The 16,613-nt window shown below is 39.0% G+C and overlaps 1 protein-coding gene across 11 annotated transcripts in view; it reads left to right on the forward strand.

The window, feature by feature from the left end:
- Positions 1 to 16,613, forward strand: part of INPP5F (inositol polyphosphate-5-phosphatase F) — a 94,576-nt gene that overhangs the window by 69,400 nt on the left and 8,563 nt on the right. For all 11 annotated transcript variants that reach the window (XM_055560649.1, XM_055560642.1, XM_055560648.1 and 8 more), the window contains 6 exons: positions 3,468 to 3,592; positions 4,631 to 4,708; positions 5,617 to 5,737; positions 6,733 to 6,861; positions 10,903 to 11,020; positions 12,811 to 13,009. In XM_055560649.1, the coding sequence (XP_055416624.1) occupies positions 3,468 to 3,592; positions 4,631 to 4,708; positions 5,617 to 5,737; positions 6,733 to 6,861; positions 10,903 to 11,020; positions 12,811 to 13,009 (770 nt within the window). The remainder of the gene's footprint in view (positions 1 to 3,467; positions 3,593 to 4,630; positions 4,709 to 5,616; positions 5,738 to 6,732; positions 6,862 to 10,902; positions 11,021 to 12,810; positions 13,010 to 16,613) is intronic.

The following is a 16,613-nucleotide window of genomic DNA, read 5'->3' on the forward strand; positions in this document are numbered from 1 at the left end:
GCTTCCCAGGTGGCTCTCGGAGAAGGCAGTGGCACCCCATTCCAGTACTCTTGCCTGGAAAATCCCATGGACAGAGGAGCCCGGTAGGCTGCAGTCCATGGGGTCGCTAAGAGTAGGACATGACTGAGCGACTTCACTTTCACTTTTCATGTTTGTGCATTGGAGAAGGAAATGGCAACCCACTCCAGTGTTCTTGCCTGGAGAATCCTAGGGATGGAGGAGCCTGGTGGGCTGCTATCTATGGGGTCGCACAGAGTCGGACACGACTGAAGTGACTTAGCAGCAGCAGCAGGTGGCTCTAGTGGTAAAGAACCCGCCTGCCAATGCAGGAGACACAAGAGATGTGGGTTTGATTTCCGAGTCAAGTGCCAAAAAATCCCCTGGAGGAGGAAATGGCAACGCACTCCAGTATTCTTGCCTGGAAAATCCCATGGACAGGGGAGCTTGGCAGACTACAGTCCATGGGGCTAAGAGTCAGACACGACTAAGCTCAACAGAGCGAATACGTAGTATCACCTACTTACAGTGGTAACACCTAATTGTTATAAAAATTGAAGTAATACTGAGGTATGTAAAGAAAGTAGAAGAAATAACCTCTTGACCACCCTTCCTGCTTCCTGCTGACTTTCATGACCTGTTTGTACATATCAAACTTACCGGCATAGGTATTAGCAGTCATCTGTTCCTTTCTAACAGTACCCCAAAGGTATCCTTTTATCCAGCCTCATCTCTTGGGTAATTGTCCTGGGAGGTAGTCCTATGGTTGGTCTGACTCAGTCATGGTGTCAGTACTGTTGCTCTTGCCTGTGGTTGGTATAGGTGTGGGCCAATGTATGTTTTTGGCACTTTGACCAACGAGGTCTGATGTGAAAAGAAGTCTGCTGGGAGGCTCCAGACAAGATTTCCTGCTCTAATAAAAAGAGATACAGGAACCCACAGTCCTTCTGTGGTGGTTGTGTCTGGATTTGACTGGTGACTGCTGCAACTTTAACCAGGCTAGTTCATTAGCTTGAGTATTGATCAATATGTGAAAGATGATAGAACAAAAGAGCTGGTATTGGTAACTACTGAATAAAGCAGTTCCAGAACCATGCAACCTCCAGACTTCTGAGGTTCAGAACAGACTTCTGTCCTGAGATTTGAGTCAGGGATTTGTTATTTGCAGCAAAGAAACATCTTGACATGTGCATATATATGCATTCAAAATTTAAGTCAAAAGAAGGCTATAAGCTATACCATATACACTGTTCTGCAACTATTTTCACATAGTAGCTGATAGCTGTTATTCAACCAGTTCTCCACTGGTGGACCTTTAGGATATAGTTTCTGCTTGCTATTCTAAAATTCCCCAGAAAACATCTTTTACACGTTTTAAAATATGTATGTGCTGTATAGACTAAATTTCTAGAAGTGATATGGCTGGATCAAACATTCAGTTCAGTCGCTCAGTTGTGTCTGACTCTGCGACCCCATAGACTGCAATACACCAGGCGTCCCAGAGCTTGCTCAAACTCATGTACATCAAGTTGGTAATGCCATCAAACCATCTCATCCTCTGTCGTCCCCTTCTCCTCCTGTCTTCAATCTTTCCCAGCATCAGGGTATTTTCCGATGAGTCAGTTCTTTGTATCAGGCACCCAGAGTATTGGAGCTTCAGCTTCAGCATCAGTCCTTCCAATGAATGTTCAGGACTGATTTCCTTTACGATTGACTGGTTTGATCTCCTTGCAGTTTAAGGGATCACACATTAGATTAACTTTAGGTTGATACCCACCACTCAGTTGCTTCCAAAAAGATCATTCCGGTTTATACTCTTAGCAGCGAGAGCCGGTACCCATTTCTCCACATATTCACCATGCTGTTCATATTTAGTATTTGGTTTTTGCCTGTCTATAGATTAAAACTGGTTTTCTGTTTTAAAATTTATGTATCGTTATTAACAAAGTTGCAAATCTCATGTATATTGGCTATTTGTCTAGTTTCTCTTCTGAATATCTTCTGAATCCTTTACCTGTATTTTTCTTACTGAATTTATAGCACTCTATATTTTTATGGTTTTTGTGTTGCAGGTATATTCCCCTAGGTAGTCGTCTATTTTTCTTAATGTTTGCTTATACTGTCATTTGGTACACAAAGGTTTTAAATGTTCATGTTGTCGCATCTGTCCATCTTTTTCTTTATGCTTTCTGGTTTTTATTATGCTTGGAAAGTCCTGTGACATCCTACAGTTCGGGAAAAATCATGCCAACATTCTTCTTGCTTTTTTATAACTTGAAGAAAAAATATTTAGATTATTAATGCATCTAGAATTTCTTTTATATATAATGAAGGGGCTAACTTAAGTCCCCCCATGTAAATAGACAGTTATCCCAATATCATTTATAGTATGCTACTATAGTATATTACAGTATAGTAATATACAGTATCTGCAGTATAGTCTGTGTATAGTATAGTCCATATTCTCTGAGAATAATATCATTGTAGCTTAGATTCCTCAGTGTTCATAGGTCTGTCTTGGCCATCTGTCTTGTTCTGTTGAGTTGTTCATTTTTCTGCACACATACCATAGTTTTAATCACTAGATTTAACCTATGTTTTGCTCTTCTGTGGGACAAGTTCTTTATTGTTTTTCAAAAATTTCCCCATATTATTCACTTTTCCAGAAAAACTTTAGAATTAACTTGCCAAGTCTGTACAAATATCCTGTTTGAATTTTGACTGGAATTGTTGAGTGTGTAGATTAACCTGGGGAGCCCTGACATCTTTACAGTATTGAATCTTGCCATGCAGCACCATGGTGTCTCTCTCCATTTACTCAGGTTTTCCTTCATGTGTTTCAGCAACATTTCGTAGTGTCTAACATGTAGGTCTTGTATATTTCTTTAGAAATTATTCTGCTGCTAAGTCGCTTCAGTCATATCCGACTCTGTGCGACCCCATAGACGGCAGCCCACCAGGCTCCCCGTCCCTGGGATTCTCCAGGCAAGAACACTGAAGTGGGTTGCCATTTCCTTCTCCAATGCATGAAAGTGAAAAGTGAAAGTGAAGTCGCTCAGTTGTGTCTGACTCCTAGCGACTCCATGGACTGCAGCCTACCAGGCCTCTCCGTCCATGGGATTTTCCAGGCAAGAGTACTGGAGTGGGTTGCCATCGCCTTCTCTGAAAAATTATTCTAGAGATTTATAATATCTATCATAAAGGAACTTGTTTTCATTATGTATTCTAATAGGTTATTGCACATGTATAATGTGTAAAACTATTCTTGCCATTGATGTAAATTCTCATAAACCTAAAAAAGTGTAACAAATGAAAATCTAATTTTATAGGGGAAAAAACTGATGCTTGAGTGGATTAATTTCTAAGTCTGGGTACAAAATATTTCTAAAACATAACTCTAAATAGATTCAGTGAAAACATGAGTCTCAGATCTGATTAACTGAACTTTTTCTTTTTCCCCACTCTCACAGGTTATTATTAATTTGGTAGACCAGGCAGGAAGAGAGAAAATAATTGGTGATGCTTACCTGAAACAAGTGTTGCTCTTTAACAACTCACACCTCACCTATGTTTCATTTGATTTTCATGAGCACTGGTAAGATGGCTTCCTGAAAAATTGTATAAATCTTAATTATGTTAAATTGGTTCATAGTGCTTTTCGGGTCTACTGTATCCTTCTACTTTTCTGTCTATTCATTCTATTAATTTTTGAGAGTTTGACATTGAAACTCCAAATATAAATCTTAATTTCTCTACTTAAAAGAATTTTAATGTATAGTAGAACTATATGTAACTTTGTTCTGTATTTTCCAAGTCTCCTGTAAATGTGTTATCATATTTTCATAATTTAAAAAAAAGAAAGAGAAAAAAAAAAGATGGTTTCCTGAGATGAGTTTTGATCAGGTCCAGTATTTGTAGTAGTTACTGCCACAGAGACTTTAGTTTTTCTTCTCTTTTTTGTTGGGAAGAAAATCTTGTTCTCATTGTTAGAAAGAAGACTATCATTTCTTAGTTCCATTTTCATATTGGTTTTATTTTGCCTAAAAATTTAAGTTAATTCTTCCTGAAATATTCAGTCTTTTTGTTCCAAAATGACTTCAAGATTTAGAGTTCCTTTTTTTCCTCTTATCCTTCACTTAATTAATGGAGCTTTTTCTTTCTGCTTGAGTTTGAGCTTGGCAGGAGTAATAGCGTTCCCTTACTTAAAACTTACCCTGCTGGCTCGTCTTCATACTCTCTTAGTAATAACGCTCTCCCCTGGGATAAGTTCACTAGTTATCTGGAAAACAACGATCATTTTGATGGTAATTTTAACTTGTGTGTATTCTGAAAGCACATTTCTTTTGTCATAAGCCTGGCTCTAGCGTTGGTTCATTTACCTAGGTACTGAAAACTTTGGTGGGGAAAGAAGCTTCCAGCCGCTGTGATGTGTTTCAGTGTATTTTTAAGCATATTTTCTTTCATAATGCAGATTACTTGTAAATATTTATATAATTTCCCATATAATTTAAAGTAGTATTAATCTCATATTTACAGTAATAATTTTAATTTTTCCAAGCAATCTTAGATATCATATCTTAAGCTTAAAAAATATTCTTAAAGATGTTTTTCTTTCTTTTGGCATATATTTTAGCCGAGGAATGAAGTTTGAGAATGTCCAAACACTAACAGATGCCATTCATGACATTATTCTTGACATGAAGTGGTGTTGGTAGGTATTTCATAAGAAATCAGTTTGACAAACTCTTGGTCTGTGAAATCATATGTTTTTTGTCTAGTACCAGTAAGCGTTAAAATAATAGCAGGCTGGGAAAGACTTTTTGTTTTTCTTGTTTCAACCCCAGATTCCTATTCTCCTTCTCAAAAGTATTAGTCGTTAGGCATTGTTAGCTTTGAATAGGAAGAAGGTGTCAGATGATTGGCAAAATGGAGCAAAGTGCTCTATGACTGTTGTTTAATTCCTTCTAATGCTCTGTCCTCTACATTTCTTCTTGGTCCCTAACATGGGAAGGAATGCTTAGAGGTATTTGGTCTCAGTTTTGAGACATTTAAAAATTGCTGGAGAAGAAAGATAATTCTCAGACTTTAGGAGGGAGAAATAGGAAGGAGAAATTGGCTTAAAGGACAGAAGAGAACATTTGATTAGATTTTAAGGCCACAGGTGGCCAGACGAATTAGATGAGTGAGGCAGGCGTCATGATTCCACCCTGGGTGGTAGAGTGAATTAGTCTGTACAAGCTCATTTAGATGCATTTCTGCTTGAAGTCAAAAAGCAGGGAACAGGATGTTGTTTTAAAATGCCTTCTGGTTTTAAATGTGTAGATAAACATAGCTGGGGTTGTGTCAGCTCTGCCTAGTAATTGTGTGACTCAGGAAAGTCACTCTGCATCTCAGTTGTTTTTTTTTTTTTTCAAAATGAGGGTAATATTTTCCTTGTCAGGTTGTTGTATAAATTAACAATAATGTCTACAAAGGTCTCAGTAATGCCTGCCACATGATATTCCAAGCAAATAGATAACCAATGTTGCTGTTGTTATCGTTATACTGTAAAGAATTGTGGGTTTTGAAAACTTTTCAAGCATTTCCTTTGTAAAGTAATTCTATACTGTTTTTGAAAAGGGTTGATCAAGCTGGAGTAATATGTAAACAAGAAGGGATTTTTCGAGTTAATTGCATGGACTGCCTGGATCGCACCAATGTGGTCCAAGCTGCCATTGCACGAGTGGTCATGGAACAACAGGTAATTTGGAGTCCCCTGGATTGTAAATATTCATTTCTAAGAAGACTGTGAGGCTGAAGGAGGAAAAAGGGACAAGTTTGTTCACCTGTGTTATATTCCCATCATCAGCACCCTCTCTGGGGCTGTGAGTCCTTTGGCATCACAGAACCAGCCTCTTCCCTTTGTGCCCCAACCCTCCTGGTGGCACCTGTTTCCTGTAGTTATTACATCTCTTACCTCTGTGTCTCCTTTTAGAGCTTTCATCCTTCCAACACCTGGGTAATGAATTCCCAAGGTTGATATTCCTCACATGGTGTTTTGTTTTGTTTTCCTGATAGAGCCTTGTGACTGTCCTTAGAGGAAGTCTTCTACTGTTGCATTGAAGCAGCTAGGCTTTGGTGATGAAGCCCTGGCCCTACCACATACAAGGTGTTTTGACCCCATGCAAAAAACTCAGCCTCTCCAAACTTCTTTCTTTTCATCCATAAATGAGGATACTAAAATGGATAGTCTAGACAGGATAGTCTAGATAGTTTAGACAGGATACTAAAAAGGATACATCCAAAAATGAGGGTACTAAAGAGTATTGATTGCATAGACTTGTTATGAGGAATAAATGAGATCATTTATTTTAGAAAGCTCTTAGCATATGGCACCAGACTTAACCTTTACTGAGCACTTACTGCTGTGCTACTATTAATTTTATTGTTGTTTCTATATGATTTTTTTGATAGTTAGCTTCACTTCATAGCCAAATTTAAAAGAAAGATACAATAGTATGAGTATATACATTAAAAATGACACCAGAACAGTATGAATGTTTTATTCTATTTATTCAGATGTAGCAGTTCATAAAGCTGTCTCTCAAGTGGTACTTAACTTTGAAAAATGTCTGAAAACATTTCTTGAAGGGTCCTAAATTGTACATGCATATGCTTCCTTTTCTCCGCAGTATGTGTTTTATACTGTGGTTTCCTGGCTTATCTGCAGTTAATCTACCAATGCATTCATTTTAGCTGAAAAAATTAGGTGTGATGCCCCCGGAGCAGCCATTACCAGTGAAATGCAATCGGATTTATCAGATAATGTGGGCCAACAATGGTGACTCCATTAGCAGACAGTATGCTGGGACAGCTGCTCTGAAGGTAAGTGTCTGTAGCCAGCATCTGTGGGTCATTCTGCGGGACACACGGTGTGGTTTAAAACCAACTTGCTTTTTGAGAAAAAAGCATGTCGGTTTCAGGTGGTAGGTCTACGTAGTTGACTCTGGAATGTTTGGGTAAGGCAGGGGTCACACTTCCAAATTCCTGCAGGTGCCAAGTCGTGTGACTTGAACTGACCACTCGTTAGCTTAAAGGGAGAGATGAGCGATGTGTACTCAGGAAGGTGCTACTCTGCTACTTCCTAATGGGGCTAGAGGCCCAGTGTTGCCGGAGCTCCCAGTTTTCAAGGGAGTTTGGAAATCTACAATTTTGTATGTAATAGCTTGTTTTTAAAACTTTATACAGACAAAATAAAACGTGTTGGTTGGTGCGATTTGGATCCCTAGTATAATTTGCCTCCTCTAATTTTGAATCCCAACCCTGCCTCTTGCTAGCTCTGTGACTGTGGGCAAGTCACTTAAATTCTCTGTGCCTGTCTCTTCTTTCATAAAACAGGAATAATTCTAGGCCCACTTCAAAAAAAGTGGTGTGGGATTATACGAGCTAATACGTTAGAGCTTAGATCGTTCCCTGACACACAGTAAATGGTGAAGAAATGTTTTATTATCTTTTTGTGATTGTTTTACATAAAGTCCTTTGAGGATCCTACCAAGCTGATCTTCACAGAATTTAATGTAAATGTAAAATACAGTCACTGGTTACTAGATACTCTGTCTCTTGGCAATAGGAAGTGGTTGAATTAGTTTAAATTAGGTTTATAGTTATTTTCCTTCAAGGTAAATAGTTCACCCCGGAATATTTGTTATAACAAATCCTGAATAAAATCCTAAAGACTCCACCAGAAAACTGTTAGAACTAATAAATTAATTCAGTGAAGTTGCAGGATACAAAATCACCTATGAAAATCAGTTATTTCTATGTACTAATAGAGATTATCTAAAAAAGAAATAAAACAATCTCATTTATAATAGCATCAAAAACAATAAAATACTAAGGAATAAATTTAAACAAGGTAAAAGATCTGTACACTAAAAACTAAGACATTGATAAAAGAAATTGAAAGCACAAATAAGTGGAAGATAGCCCAGGTTGATGGCTTAGAAAGATTAGTATTAAAATATTACCCAAAGCCATCTTCAGATTCAGTGTAATCTCTATCAAAATTCCATTGGCATTTTCTACTAGAACAGAAAAACTGTCCTAAAATTCATTTGGCAACACATAAGACCCCTAACAGCCAAAGCAATCTTGGGAAAGAACAAAACTGGATGCATCCCACTTCTGATTTCAAACTATATTGCCAAGTTGTAGTAATCAACACAGTATAGTACTGGCGTAAAAACAGGCACAGAGACCAATGGAATAGAACCGAGAGCCCAGAAATAAACCACATGTGTACAGTCAACTGGTAATTTGACAAGGGAGCCAAGAATAGCCAATAGGGAAATGATAGTCTCTTCACTAAATGCTGTTGGGAAACTGAAATATTCACATGCACAATAATTAAACTGGACACCATTCACAAAAATTGAATTGAAATAGGTTAAAGACTTAAATGTAAGACCTGAAACTTTACTCCTACAAGAAAACATAGGAAAACATTTCATGACATTGGTCTTAGCAATAATTTTTTTGACTGACACCAAAAGCACAAGAAGAAAAGTGAAAATAAACAAGTGGGACAACATCAAACAAAAAATGTTTTGCATAGCAAAATAAGTAATCAACAGAATGAAAAGACAGCTCATGGAATGGGGGAAAATATTTGCAAACCATATGTCTGAGAAAGGGTTAATATCCAAACTATGTAAAGAAGTAATGCCACTCAATAGCAAAAAACAAAAACAAAAAAACCTGATTTTAAAATGGGCAAAGGATTTGAACATTTTTCCAAAGAAGATATACAAATGGCCAGCAGGTACCTAAAAAGGTGCTCGGTATCACCAATTCTCAGGGAAATGCAAATCAAAACCACAATGAGCTATCACCTGTTGGGATGGCTGTTATCTAAAAGGCATGAGATAACAAGGTTGGCAGAAAAGCTCACCCTTGTGCATTGGTGGGAATGTGAATTGGCATAGCCATTATGGGAAATGGTAAGGAAGTTCCTCAAAACATTAAAAATGGAACTACCATATGATCCAGAAACCCTATTTTATAAATATGTATCCAGAGAAAATGACATCAATATCTGGAAGAAATACCTGTACTCTTGTGTTCATTGTAGCATTATTCACAGTAGTCAAGATCTGGGAAGAACCTAAGTATCTGATGCCAAATGAATGGCTAAAGAATATGTTGACAAGGGAAGCAGCCATACAAAATTTTATATATATATATATATAATGGAATATTCAGCCATAAAAGGAAGAAAGTCCTGGGATTTCTCTGGTGGTCCAGTGGTAGGGAGTCTGCTTGCCAGTGCAAAGCATACAAGTTTGATCCTGGTCCAAGATCCCACCTGCCAAGGAGGAACCAAGCCCATTTGCCACAACTCCAGAACCCACTCGGTAGAGCCTGTGAATTGCATCTATTGAAGCCCAGGTGCCTAGAGCCCATGCTCCACAACAAGAGAAGCCACTGCAACGGGAAGCCTGCACACAGCAATGTAGACCTAGCGCAGCCAAAAATAAATAAGTAGTTTATTTATTTAAAAGAAGGAAATCCTGACATTTTTAGCAACATGGATGAACCTTGAGGGTATTATGTTAAGTGAAAAAGTGAAATCAAGCAAACAGAGAAAGACAAGTAAGTAATGCATGATCTCTGAACTTCCCTGGTGGTCCAGTGGTTAAGAATCTGCCTGCCAGTCAATGCAAGGGACACAGGTTCAATTCTTGGTCCAGGAAAATCCCACAGGCCATGAAGCATGTAAGCCCATGTGCCTCAACTACTGACACTGGCCCCTGGAGCCCATGCTCTACAACAGGAGAAGTCTGCACAGAAACTAAAGAAAGCCTGCGTGCAGCAACGAAGACGCAGCGCAGCCAGAACAAATAAAAATAGTGCATGATCTCACTTGTATGTGGAATTTTAAAAAGTCAGACTCACAGAAACACTGAGACTGATGGTTACCAGAGGATGGGGTAAATGGGGAGAGACTGGTCAGAGTACACACTTTCACTTCTAAGTTCTGGGGATCTAAAGTACAGCATGGTGACTATAATTAACAATACTATATACACACACAAAATATCATATTGTACACCTTAAACTTATGCAGGGGTACTTTTTAATTATACAAAGCTGAACAAAGAGGAATACTTTTTTCCATTGATATTAAAATTCTTTGGATGCAGCATTCATGTCTCTCTTTTCCATAATAGATTCCTGTTGCTAAATTAATATTTTCTGTGAATGACCTAATTGGCAACATGTTCTTCCTAAATTGTCAATTTTAGGACAGGGCCTATTTCTAAGATTGCCTTGGATGAAAATAGTGGGGTTGGGATGGGGGAAAAAAGAGACTGTGCTTTCCCTACCTCTCTAGGGACTTGCTCTGACATCTTTGTTGTGAAAACCAAGAGAAACAAAACAATTAAATCTTCACTGGATCATTCTACAGGGACTGTAATGTGCAGCAAGGTATGGAAACCTCTGCTCTGTCTGTATATACACACAGCCACATACACAGGTTAAATACGGTTGTCATAAGCTCTAGGGAACTGTCCACATTTTCCCACATCAGATATTTGTGTGTTTTGAATATCATACCAATTGGAGGCTTGAAAATCTTTTTGTTTTGTTATATGTAAGTTTTGACCTATAAGTTCTAGATATTCTACAGACTGCCAAGAATGGCTTTACCTTAAAGCACCATCTAACTGTGAAGGTGGATAACACAAATAGCGTGTTTAGTTATTTGACATGCTTGGATCTGGGTCAAATACTAGTAGATATTTTAATTACATTATTTGGAAATTGTAAAAGCCTGTAGAATTCCAGTCTTGAATTGAAAGCCTACTGATTTCAGGAACATTTTTGTGTTTGCATAAATTGTCAAAGTGACTTTTTTATTGACAGGGTGACTTTACAAGGACAGGAGAAAGGAAGTTAGCAGGAGTTATGAAAGATGGTGTTAACTCGGCAAATAGGTATTACCTGAATCGATTTAAGGATGCTTACAGGCAAGCTGTTATAGGTAAGGAACACAAATGTCTTTAAAATTTGTTATACTTTCTGTGACTAACATTTTACAGTAACCAACTTCATTAACATAATCCATATGTTTTATAATACACTTGTGTTTCTACATTGAACATCTTACCTGATAAATCAAATTTTTACAAGATTAGAATCTGACAAATTTTTAGGCTTGGAGCAGCAAAAGAAACTGCTCACTTTCTTACATATTTGTCAGTTTGTTATTCATGTAACAGAAGGCAAGGTTGAGGCTCCTGGATTATGGAATATGGTGCCCTAAAACCTCATCAAGTAAAAACTCAATATTCTGTTTTCCTATTACTCAAGCCTGAGAGACAAAACAAAATGATTTTCTTTCTTTGTCTGATGTTTATCATGTGTTCTTGCTGTGGACAAATACACTATCCTTCCTTATAAGCATGATTTAACAGGGTGTTAGGATATCAGACTATCCTAACCAATTTTTATCATTATTTAAGAGAAAAAATGGAGGGTGAATTGCCCAGTGGAATTCATGCCACAGCATCTTTTTTTTAAATGTGACTTTAAATTTAATTTCCATGAAAGTATTACCTTTTAGGATTAAAGTAAATGTAGAGTATTCTGGATTAGAACCAAACATAACATTGTCATATGGTCTCTAGGAATATTTTTAAAATCCTATTTTTTTAACCTGATTATTTATTATATATGAAATAGTAGGGCCCACACATAGGCAATTTAGGAATTTGAGAAGTCTGATGTAATTAAGTTTGGTTCATTTGCCACAGATATGGTATGTACTGATAGGAAAATTGGATTTTAGCAGTTTTTTAAAGGAAAAATTGATACATTTTTTTCTGTTGGTTGATCTAGCAATTCAGTTAGGTCACTGAGGACCCAGATTCTGTTCCTTTCTCATTTTGACCATCAAAAATATCAGCTTCATCCTAACCCTGAAGCTAAATCTCTTCCAAGTTTGAGAGAGACGGGCTAGTAGCAGTCTGGGCTCACTGCTTCTCCATAAAAGGCCAGTGGTTGGCAATTCTCTCCCAGAAGTCTCACTGTCCCAAACACGTGTAAGGAGTGGGATTACAAGGATTTTGTTAATAAGCCTTGAGCTGCATCCTATACCATGAAGAAGTTAACTTGTCTGTTCAGTTCCTTTGCTCAATTGAAAATTGGCTTATAATGTCTTTTTATTATTGAGTTGTAGGAATTCTTTTATTATTGATAATAATTAATAATAATTCTTTTATTATTGAGTTGTAGGGCTTTCCTAGTAGCTCAGTTGGTAAAGCATCTGCCTGCAATGCAAGAGACCTGGATTCGATCCCAGGGTCGGGAAGATCCCCTGGAGAAGGAAATGGCAACCCACTCCAGTTTTCTTGCCTGGAAAATCCCATGGACAGAGGAGCCTGACGGGCTACAGTCCCTGGGATGGCAAAGAGTCAGACATGACTGCAACTAACTTTCACTTTCAGGAATTCTTTATATATTCGTGGATACAGGTCCCTTATAGATGATTTTTAAATATTCACTTCTACTCTATGGGTTGCCTTTTAACTTTCATGGCATTTTCCTTTGAAACACAAAAGTTTCTAATTTTGATGGTGTCCAGTTTGTCTTTTTGTTGCTTGTGACTTTAGTTTCATAAGGGGGAAAAAAAATGCCTAGTCCAAGGTCACAAAGATTTATGCCTGTTTTTAAAAATGAGTCTTATTGTTTTAGGCCTTGTATTCTCTTTTGCTTTTAAAAAATGTATTAGTAAACTAAGAAGATGATAGATATCAATACTTTCTACTCTAGATTTGATGCAAGGCATTCCAGTGACAGAAGATCTTTATTCCATATTTACCAAGGAAAAAGAGCATGAAGCTTTGCATAAGGAAAATCAGAGAAGCCACCAGGAACTAATTAGCCAACTCTTACAGAGTTACATGAAGTTACTACTGCCTGATAACGAAAAGTTCCATGGTGGCTGGGCCCTTATTGACTGCGACCCCAGGTAAGTTGGAGTGGTGTCCTGGTGACTAATGTGCTTAAATTTCTGATGTTAAGCTGTTCTAATTATTGCTAGCAGTTGTCCATAAAGCTGTGGGGCATGGATGCAAAGTGCATGGCAGTTCTCAAATACATGGCTGGTACTAAGGCAAGCTGACAAGGCACTCAACTTCGGCTGTAAAATTAAAGGGGCACTAAAAAACTCAGTAATGAGGTAAAATATGATAATGTAATATCTGATTTTTTAAAAACCCAAATTGTGAAACTATAATTCAAAGCTTGCTTCATGGGTCCTCCCCTGCCTCCAGCCCCAACCCATGCCCCAGAAGCGAGGTTTACTGTATTAATGCACAGAACCATGTGCACCAGGAGGTTTAATGATGCTAGTTACCTTGATGGGTGTTAAGTGGTCCTGGTCTTCCGTAAAATAAATAGGCCAACTAATACTCAACATTCTTTTTTAAACAAAAACCATCCACTTTCAAGTGGTTCTTTAAAATATCAGCTGAATGGCAGGATCCAAATTTATCCACCAGATTGCTTGCTTTCAGGCTAAAATCTAAAATTATAATTTTCAATATTATGAATCAGAAACACTTTAGAAAATTCTAAACCAAGCTTTAAGAGTAAAAGGCTCTATTTAGATTTTATCTTCTTTTACATATGTTTCTTAATAAAAGGGGCATAAAACAAGCTTGCAAGAACAACAGAATGCAAGGGAGTATTTACATATATGATAATGAGTAAAAAACAATATTGACCGTAGGTTCATAAGGAGTCCTTCCATGATTTCAAGTTCATGGATTATTTAGCTTTGATAGTCAGTACTGTATGTATGGAGGCAATTTGGGGATCCATAAGAGAGGAGGTTTTCTGCCCATTTGAATTTCCAAAGTTCATTATATGTCTCCATCTTTTTTGTTGTTGTTGTCAGATATTTATTAGGCTGCCTTGGGCCTTAGTTGCCACACATGGGTTCTTCATTGTGTCACATGGGAGCTTTTGTTGTAGCCTGTGGACTCTAGTTGTAGAGTGAGGGCTTAGTTGCCTGACCAGGGATCGAACCCGTATTCTCCACAATGCAAAGCAGATTTGTAACCACTAGACTACCAGGGAAGTCCCTATATTGCTATCTTGATTAGACAGTTCTTTAAGAACTGTCCTTCTTATGAGAGATGCTTTGTGGTTATCATCCTTTCTATTACTGCTAAAATTTCTTTAAATTTGCTACTGGTATTTATCATTTGCAAGGCTTAAAGATTTTCTGGATGGTGGATAGATTTCCTTTTCTCTTGAAGGGAGACGTTTGGAAACCTGACGTTAGGCTATCTGAGGTTGCTAGAGAGCCTTTGTACAGTCTGTCTACTGAGCCAGAGATGTGGACCCAGAACAGGTGCCCCCTGGTTGAGGACAGCAAGAGTAGCTCTGGGAGCAGGCTCAGATCCTGGACAGCGTGTGGTGGCCTCAGTCCCTCAGGCTTGGGGGTGCAGCAGTTTGCACCTGTCTGCCTCCAGCTGCATGTATGGTTTTTAAAAACGTGTGTGTATGTGAAGTTGCTTCAGTCATGTCTGACTCTGCGACCCTGTGGACTGTAGCCTGCCAGGCTCCTCTGTCCATGGGATTCTCCAGGCAAGAATACTAGGGTGGCTTGCCATGCCCTCCTCCAGGGGATCTTTCTGACCAGGGATCGAACTCATGTCTCTTATGTCTCCTGCAGTGGCAGGGGGGTTCTTTACCTCTGCTGCCACCCAGAAAGCCCCAAAATACCTTTACTGAGATGTAATTCATATAGCATACATTTCATCCATTTTAAGTATATAATTGGGTGGGTTTTAGAATATGCTAAGTATTGTAAGACCATCATTTTGGTCAGTTTTAGAACATTTTTATCACCACAAAGAGAATCCTTGTACTCTATCCCTACCCTCACCCCCTAAGCAACCACTAATCTACTTTTATCTCTCTGGATATGTGCATTCTGGACACTTCATATAAACGTAATCATGTAATATGTGGCCTTTGTGACTGGCTTCATTCACTTAGCATAATGTTTCATGGTTCATGGGTGTTGTGCCATGTAGCAGAACTTCATTTCTTTTCATGGCTGAATAGTATTTCATTGTATGGCTAGACCATGTTTTCTTTTTTTACTCTTCTTTGGGGCATTTATGTTTTCACCTTCTGGCTCTTCTGTTGCAAACAGTGATGCTGTGAATACTTATAAACAAGTTTTTGTTTGAACACCTGTTTTTCTTTTGGGTATATACCTAGGAGAGGAGATTGCCAGGCTACTGTGCTTAACTTTTAAGACACCACCAAACTATTTTCTTTGGTGGCTGCACCATTTTACATTTCCACGAGTAATGTGGGAGGGTTCCAGTTTTTCCATGTCCTCACCCACACTTTTTTTTTCCTTTTTTTCCCCATTTTTTTATTGTTGTCATCCTAGTGGATGTGAAGTACTGTCACATTGCGGTTTTGATTTGCATTTCCCTCATGACAAATGATGTTGAAGATTTTTTCATGGGTTTGTTGGATATTTGTATGTCTTCCTCAGAAAAATGTCTAGTCAAATCCTTTGCTCATTTAAAAAACTGGGTTTTTTTTTTGTTGTTAAGTTGGGCCACATATTTTTGTCAATAAAGCTTTATAGGAACGGAGCTGGGATTAGGGTGAGGCAAGCGAGACAAGGTTGGACAGGTTGCAGAGTCGGATCCTATCTTTATTTGAAATGTTGGATGTTTTGTTTATCATGGTATGTTTGCATTAATTTTGACTTCATTAAAAACTTTCGTTGATGTCAGGGTTTTTTTTTGGCACCCCCATAAATTTTGCGCCAGAAACTAGTGCCTCACTGACTTCACTGCAGTTATGGTCCTGTTTAATTTTAAACATACGGCAGAAAAAGTTACCGCGAGTTGTTTACAAATGCTCAGTATTGCGCAGGCAGCAAGAATGGCTGCCCTTCCCTTTTCCTTGATCTCCCAGGGCTCCAGTTGGAACTGTCCAGCCACCTGGAGCCCACCCTCGGGCCTTTTTATATTAAACCCCCGAGCACAGCTCAGTTAATTCCCTGCAGACAGCCGCTGGCGTACACAGATCAGACCTCCTGGTCATCCCGCAGCCACTGCTGCCGCAGGGAGAGCTGACTCGAGCCCGTAAGCGCCGGGTGGTGCACTTGTGGCTGGAGGAATATTTAATGTGACAGGAAATCAGGGGACCGTCCACGTGCCCTTCAGCATCTGCACAAAGCCCCCTCTTTATTTGGTCCAACTTGGACTCGCTTTTTCTTACACTGAGAGCAGCTGACTACTGGTACTCGTACTAGTGGACTAGTGGACACGAGGTGCGCGGCAACCTCTCTCAGGCGCGCGGCAGTGCGGGCAAGCGCTTAGTCACGGTGCCTCAGGCCTGCGCCAGTGGCCCTCCGGGCGGGAGGGATAACTCTTCACCAAGGTGTTTGTGCATGCACTCTCCCCGGACCCGGACCCGGGCCAGGGCCGAGCCCACCTCAGCTTCCCTCCGGGATCGGGGGCCGCACCCTCCTCTTGATGTAGGCGGTGCTGGATGGGCTGCGCCTGCGCACTGGGCGCACACCGCGGCGAGCG

The sequence above is a fragment of the Bubalus kerabau genome, chromosome 22 (assembly GCF_029407905.1).
Source record: "Bubalus kerabau isolate K-KA32 ecotype Philippines breed swamp buffalo chromosome 22, PCC_UOA_SB_1v2, whole genome shotgun sequence".
Lineage (NCBI taxonomy): Eukaryota > Metazoa > Chordata > Mammalia > Artiodactyla > Bovidae > Bubalus > Bubalus kerabau.